The 7,452-nt window shown below is 40.7% G+C and overlaps 1 protein-coding gene across 1 annotated transcript in view; it reads right to left on the bottom strand.

Annotated features, from left to right (window-relative positions):
- LOC130561094 (GTPase IMAP family member 8-like) overlaps positions 1-3,604 on the bottom strand; it is a 37,596-nt gene extending 33,992 nt beyond the window's left edge. Inside the window, exons 1-3 of the mRNA XM_057345219.1 lie at positions 3,518-3,604; positions 3,174-3,206; positions 1,655-1,687 (exon numbers count right to left, since the gene is read on the bottom strand). Of these exons, the coding sequence (XP_057201202.1) occupies positions 1,655-1,687; positions 3,174-3,206; positions 3,518-3,533 (82 nt within the window). The 5' untranslated portion in view covers positions 3,534-3,604. The remainder of the gene's footprint in view (positions 1-1,654; positions 1,688-3,173; positions 3,207-3,517) is intronic.
- Between the last annotated feature and the right edge of the window lie 3,848 nt (positions 3,605-7,452).

Below are 7,452 nucleotides of genomic sequence, written 5' to 3'. Positions count from 1 at the left end.
ACTATTGTGGTGTTTTCTTCATCTGTAGTCAGCACTATGTGTGTTTCTTCATCTGTAGTCAGCATAACTATTGTGTGTTTCTTCATCTGTAGTCAGCACTATTGTGTGTTTCTTCATCTGTAGTCAGCACTATTGTGTGTTTCTTCATCTGTAGTCAGAACTATTGTGTGTTTCTTCATCTGTAGTCAGCACTATTGTGTGTTTCTTCATCTGTAGTCAGAACTATTGTGTGTTTCACGGCCTGATCACTGAATTCTTTCAGCACATGTTTGACTCTGTGTTTGTCCTGAGCACTGAAGTCATGATGCTGCAGTATGAGAATGATGACGTGAGGTCCTGGATGAGACAGAGACACACACTCTCTCAGTGTCTGTGTGATGTGACGGGATGAGAGGTTGTGCTGGAGCAGATGAGGACAGTTGATGAGTGTCATGTGTTTTCCTCGGACTCTCTCACAGCACTGATGATCATCTGGAGGAGATTCACTCTCAAACGCTGATCTTCCCAATATGAAGTTTCCTACTCCACTGTTTACTGACCCATCTTTACCCAGAAGAACAATCCTGACTGCAGTCAAAACAAGATTTCACACATTTAATATTTACATTGCATAATCACAAACTGTTCTGTATTTTGTGCAAAAAGCATACGTTTCATGGTCCTGCCTCCTTGTTCATGAGTTTCCGGTCTAGTGGAAGGATCATGACAGATCCCTTGTGTCTAGTGTGAGAAAGACATGGCATTGTTTGTATTAGACATGCCATGCGCTTTCTCGTGTCTCGTCTTTGGCCCCGCCCCTCTCATTTTCTCGTTACCTTTCATTAGTGTTTCAACCCCGACACATGTTCCCTCTTTAATTATTCTTTGTTCGTCGCCCTATTTAATGCCCTTGTATTTGCTGTGTGCGACTTCGTTTTCCTTGTGATGTTCCTAGCCGTGTGCTGTATTGCTTGTATTACTTACCCTGTGGACCCCTTTGTATTGACGTTGTGTCAGTTTCGTATTTAGTTTAGTTTTTTGCCCCCACGTGGGAAGTCCTTGTTTCTTGTTTGTATATTATTATTTAGTCCTGTCTTTGTTACCCCATCGTGGGCTTTTGTTTTTTGTTAATAAATCTTGTTTAACCCCTTCAAGGCAGTTGTGGCCTAATGGTTAGAGAGTCAGACTCGTGACCAGAAGGTTGCCGGTTCGATTCCCAGGGCCGGCGGGTAACAACTGAGGTGCCCTTGAGCAAGGCACCTAACCCCTACTTGCTCCCCGGGCGCTGCAGTGATAGCTGCCCACTGCTCCGGGTGTACGTGTGTTCACCACTTGCTGTGCGTGTGTTCACTACTCTCTGGATGGGTTAAATGCAGAGGTCACATTTCGGGTATGGGTCACCATATCTGACTAATAGGTCACTTTCACTTCACCGCCTACCTGCACTTGGGTTCCATCCCCATTCCCTGACAATAAGTGTATGACAATTTCCCAAAAAGTTAAATGTAACAATTATAAATCATTTTAATCTGCCACAGAACTGTAGCGCCTACTTTGATTTATAGTTTTTACTCAAATATACTTGTTCTTACTGTACTGGAATATTTAGCTGTTTATATCTTGAATCATATATTTAACATATGTGAGGTTTAGGCAGCATATAAAACTGACTTACAGTTGGGAGGTAGAAAACAGCTGCTTGTGCTCCCTGCAAAACACACAAACTGTTAGTGAAACAATAGAGCATTATGTGTGAGGGTTTCAGCTCTGAAAACATCATTTAGTAATAATGAGTTATTTTATTTAAACATAACAACTGATAAATCGTCATAAATCATCAGGGCTGCCCATAAACAAGCATTCAGCGTGAGACTTCGTTCGCACGCCAGACCTTCAGTAAAAACATCGCTGAGCAAAAGGAAACAGACCAGACAGACGTTAATATCAAACAAATGCTTCGATTTAAAATTCTGTCAGTTTCATTACGAAATTCAACCACCGTTTCGAAGCTCTTTAATGTGTTACGGGTCGCTGTAGTGCGTCAGTTTAAAGTCCCAGTGAAACACCTTGAAATGCGCAGCATTATTTGAATGCAGAGAGAGTGAAACATATCCAGTGGCTCCGCCCCCTTTTAAAATAACACATTCAGCCAGGCAAAGCTGCATTTACCAGTTTATAGCCACAGTGGTGTAAGTCTATGGAAAAGAATCGCGCGACACTACTGTGAAATTAAGACTTTAATCCCCTATCTCCCATCTAGTGCACTAAGTGTGATTCACCATGTAGGACGTAATAATTAGTGGCTGATATTACATGCCGCTCTAGAAAAGGAGGCAGGACTCTTCTGATTCTAAAGTGGATTTGATTGGACGAGAACTTTGACGAGAGGCAGAAGTGAAGCGTGATGTCATGGAATTTCTAGATTTGTTTGCGCGCACATGCCAGACTGTCAGTTTTGAAGGCTTATATCTTCTAAATGGGAACTTTGTAAGCACTTAGGAGTATAGCAGGAGTATATCAGTTTATTGATGTCCTTAAGGCTCAATTATTTTTAATAAAAGGAAAAACGTGCGTTTTGATTTCACTGGGCCTTTAACGAAGCACAAAAGCTTGTGAAGTGATCATGATCTATAACATGAATAAACATCAGATAGTATTTTTAAAGAAACAACCGACTGAAATATCTCAAGTCATCGCTGAGTGGAAAGACCAACGACAGTCACGTGATGTCACATTTACATGAGAAATAAACATTTCATATCCATAAACTCAAGAGGAAAAACAGATTTGTTAAAAATATGCACTGGGACACATTCTCTTAATTCACTAAAAAGTTATTCTCATAAAAGTGGTCTAATGCAATTGTGAATCCGTTTTTATTTTAACATTTAAAAATGAACCAGCAAAGGAGTTATGTTTACAATATTAGTTGGGACAGATTTTTTCTTTTATTTTCTTTGAGACTTTGAGGCAATTTTCCATGCACAGCCAATATCTAAATAAATGAAGATCGAGATGAAATCACAAGCTTATGAATAGAATTGTGAAATTTGAGTCAATACATCTCCCTACATGTCCGTCACTCCAAACTGAAGTCAAAGGTTAGAAAACAACCTTTCAGTATATCGACAACAATGAGAAATAACAGATCAACAGAGAAAAGCAAAAGTAACTGTGATCATTGTGAAACTCACTCCTTTTCAAGGTCGAGGGGGATTGTGGTGAATCTGAAATAAACATCAAAACAACAGAAAATAAACAAAGAGAAGATCTCAGTAACACACACGCACACGCACACACACGCACACGCACACACACGCACACGCACGCACACACACACGCACGCACGCACGCACGCACGCACACACACACACACACACACACACACACACACACACACGCACACAAAAGTATTACAAAAAACATTTTCTCCAGCCGTGTAACTTCACTGAAATCAAATGTCATTATTAAGCGACGGCATCATTCTGATGAGTGAAGAAGTCTTCACACGACACACATGTGCTGAAGTCAGTCTTACCCGAACACTGCGCCATCACGACTCAAGTCAACACAACAGTCAGCTGTCCTGAGAACTCAAACCTGTGAGGATCACGTGACAGCTGCTCATCAGCGCCTCCTGTGGACATGTCATGAACACACTCCATATATTCCACACTGACAGCACAGGTCACAGCTGAAAGAAATGTTCAAGATGTCCAAACTGAAAACAGCTTACACTGATATATCTTAAAATACATCCGTGTCATTGATTTGTCTCAGAATACACACCAGTAATGTTGTTTTCTGTACGGCATCTTTGTCTTAATTTATCTTTGGCCTGGTCCTGACTGAACCTGATTCTGTCCATGAATGTGATCTAATGCACTGAGGTCTGTGATATTAAACTCGTTTTCTTATGTCTTCACTGCTGAAGTGTAAAATGTCCTTTATCACTCACTGTAGACTGAGATTGAGCTGTGTGAGAGACACATTTCATAAACACATGAGAAAATGAAAGTGACCTTCAGCATCAGTGTGTATTTCAGCTGAGATCAATCAATCACTGTCACATTTATCCATGAGATCAGACTGTAGTTTATTAGCCAGACACTTCTGCACATTTACTCTTAAATAAACACGTAAAGCTCTTTAGAGAGTGTGTGTGTCTCTGTGTGTGTGTGTGTGTGTGTTCGAACACATCATCATCACATGATTCTTAATATCAATCATTGACAATCAATCCAATCAGTTTTTGTGAACATGTCTCAACATCCCAAATAACATTCCCGACAGCCAATCAGATTCATGATTTGATATGTGATCAGTGATTGGTTCTGTGAGGGTTGAGCGTCTTGTCCATGTAGATGCTGTGTGTGAATCAGGGACGTGCACAGACATTGTGAGGGGCTCAAGTGGAAAAAAGGCCACTTCTCATATTTGTTTCAGTTTTCTTCTAAACAAAATGTTACATATATTAAAATAACTGTTTTTTAATCCCTCAGACTGATCTAATTTTCATGTTGTTTCATTTTTCAAGAATGTCTACACCATAATCAGAGCTGAGCTGTACCTCATCATTTATATGTGTTTCCCGAAACCTTCTTAGTTAAGTGTACCTTCTGTAAGTCATACTTTCGTAAGGTTGGTCTGGACCGCTCTTAGCTATACCTTATCGCTGTTGATGGTTCATACCGCTATGCAAAAAGCTTTTCTACATCGCAGTTTAATTTCACATATACAATTTAATATAATAATTTAATATAAAATTCTATTTAGTATCAAATTTACATTTTTACTTTAACTTAGTTTTAATTTTACAAATAAAATACTCAGGTTTAATACACTCAGTGCAGGCTATTGAAGTGTTTTCCTGCTAAAACTCTTGAGCGTGTTGTATGTAACCAGCTCTCCTCATTTCTCATGCAGAACAACCTCCTGGACAGCAACCAGTCTGGTTTCAAGAGCGGTCACTCCACTGAGACTGCTCTTGCTCTCTGTCATTGAAGCCCTGAGACTGGCAAGAGCCGCCTCTAACTCATCTGTACTTATCCTACTGGATCTGTCTGCTGCCTTTGACACCGTTAACCACCACATCCTCCTGTCGACCCTCAAGGCTATGGTTGTCTCTGGAGTGGTGCTACAATGGTTCAGGTCTTACCTCTCAGGTAGGTCATTTAAAGTATCCTGGAGAGGTGAGGTCTCGGAGTCCCAACATCTCGACACCTCAGGGCTCAGTGCTTGGTCCGTTGTTATTTTCTATATACATGACATCCCTTGGCTCTGTCATTCGGAAACATGGCTTTTCCTATCACTGCTATGCGGATGATACTCAACTCCACCTGTCATTTCAGCCTGATGATCCGACTGTTTCTGCACTGCACGCACTGAGCGACATTTCGCTCTGGATGAAGGACCATCAGCTGTACCTTGCAAAAACAGAACTGCTTGTAAATCCCGTCCGACCCTAAGATCCATCACAACTTTTCCATTCAACTGGGCTCATCAACCATCACATCTTCCAGAACAGCCAGAAACTTGGGAGTGGTGATCGAAGATCAGCTAAACTTCACTGATCATGTTGCCAGCACCACTCGGTCCTGTAAATTCATCCTCTACAATATTAGGAGAATTAGACTTTCCAATCCAAGCATGCTACGCAGGTCCTAGTCCAGGCTCTTGTTCTGTCCAGACTGGACTACTGCAATGTGCTACTGGCTGGACTTCCTGCTTGCACAACAAAACCTCTACAGATGATCCAGAATGCAGCGGTAAGAGTGGTCTTCAATGAACCGAAGAGAGCACACGTCTGTAAAGAATTTAGCATAAGCCAAATGGTCGGAGTCATTGAAAGAAGAGCCATCAACCCCCACTCCCTTTTGTCCTGGTTTCTTTTGCTATCATCATCAAAAGACCATAGCAAAAACCTGGCTCCAGGGGTCTGGTTTTAGAGTTTTGATAATGTTTTGTCTCTCTGTTGGATATTTACGACCCCCATGCTTCAAAGCATTGGTGAGAAGTCTCTGTCTCATCTCTAAGTTAACATCTGAGGCTAACTAGAGAAATGTCCCTGACAATAGGAACTTATGTGATTAAACTGTCCTTTTCTATACATATATCTAACTATCTAGGTTGTGTGTTGTCGCGTGTGCCATTTTAAATAGTCTGTCACAGTTAGATATACAAGTTTAATTCAGGCTTTGTTTGTATGCGTTCCATCTGAATGAATCATGACTTGTTGCAATTCAAACCTGTCCATTTTTGATATCTAAATGTTTGTCTTTACAATTCCTCCTTGTGTATATACATTGTGTGACCACAGAACACTTTCTTTTCATTATGTTATAATTGGGAATGATATTTTGTAAAGTTGCCAGGAGGTCATAAAGATGCAAATTAGCTGTTGAGTGGACAAAGAACCTCTTCCCTGCTCAACTCTGATTGGTCGATTCAAACTCAGGTGGGCCTGCCCTCTCGTGAGTTTAAATATCGAGCCTGCTCTGAAAACCTGCTTCTCTTCTCTTCCGGCTTGTCTCTTCCTCTCGTCTCTTCGGAGACTGCCCTTTCCCCCCCTGGGGAAAAGGATGGAACAATGGACTTCTACTGCCACGTGGTTAAGCCATGCGGGCCGATCACGAGGCCCGCAACTTTCGGCAGGACTTGCCTTCTGAAACCTTTTGAACAATTCCATCTCTACACGCACATACGGATATCGGTCCAGCACAGAGCTTGCAAGTATCCGTTTCTATTTATAGAATAGCTGCGTTAAGTCTGTGCCTCTTTGTTAAAGATGATTTTTATTGGTGTTCAGAAATCGCTGCCATGCCCTCTCTCTCTCTCTCTCTCTCTCTCTCTCCTCCACGCCTTCCTAGCGCATTTGTGTTTCATGTATTTGTTTGTTTTATGCGATCGTCATTGTTTTGTTTACCATGTAGAGTAGAGTTTAATAAACAACCATATATATTCATTTGTGATGGGTTTTCTGTATTCACGCTCACAAACTTGGTCCCTTTTACTGTGTTTCGATTTACGCTACCTTTGCTCTAAATCCTGTTTGGTAAAGTCACGTTACTTATGGCCATGAGATAACGTAAAGTATATAATATCATTGAGGCATTTGCTGGACGAATGCATACAAGTATTGTTATGCTTTATATTACTAATCAGAGACCGTAAAATATGTATATTTGATCACTAAACTAAACTAAACTAAACTAATTCCTTGACTGAAATTGATGTTTTGTGTGCCGGGTTTATAATTACTTGTTAATCAAGACAAAACACTGACTACACATTAACTGGGGTTCTTTTATTCCCGACTACACCCGAAAGGGATGCAGCATTAAAGAAAAACTAAGTCAGGCTTAGGAGAAACAATGCCACATTTTGGACATGAGAAATTCAGCATCAGTCAATTGGTAAACAAAGTATTAAGTAAAAGAAAAACAAAACAAAACAACAACAAAAACCAAGTCT

Source organism: Triplophysa rosa, linkage group LG11, assembly GCF_024868665.1.
Source record: "Triplophysa rosa linkage group LG11, Trosa_1v2, whole genome shotgun sequence".
NCBI classification, from domain to species: Eukaryota; Metazoa; Chordata; class Actinopteri; order Cypriniformes; family Nemacheilidae; genus Triplophysa; species Triplophysa rosa.
The sequence above is the reverse complement of the archived record's forward strand: the minus strand, read 5'-3'. Positions and strand labels throughout refer to the sequence as shown.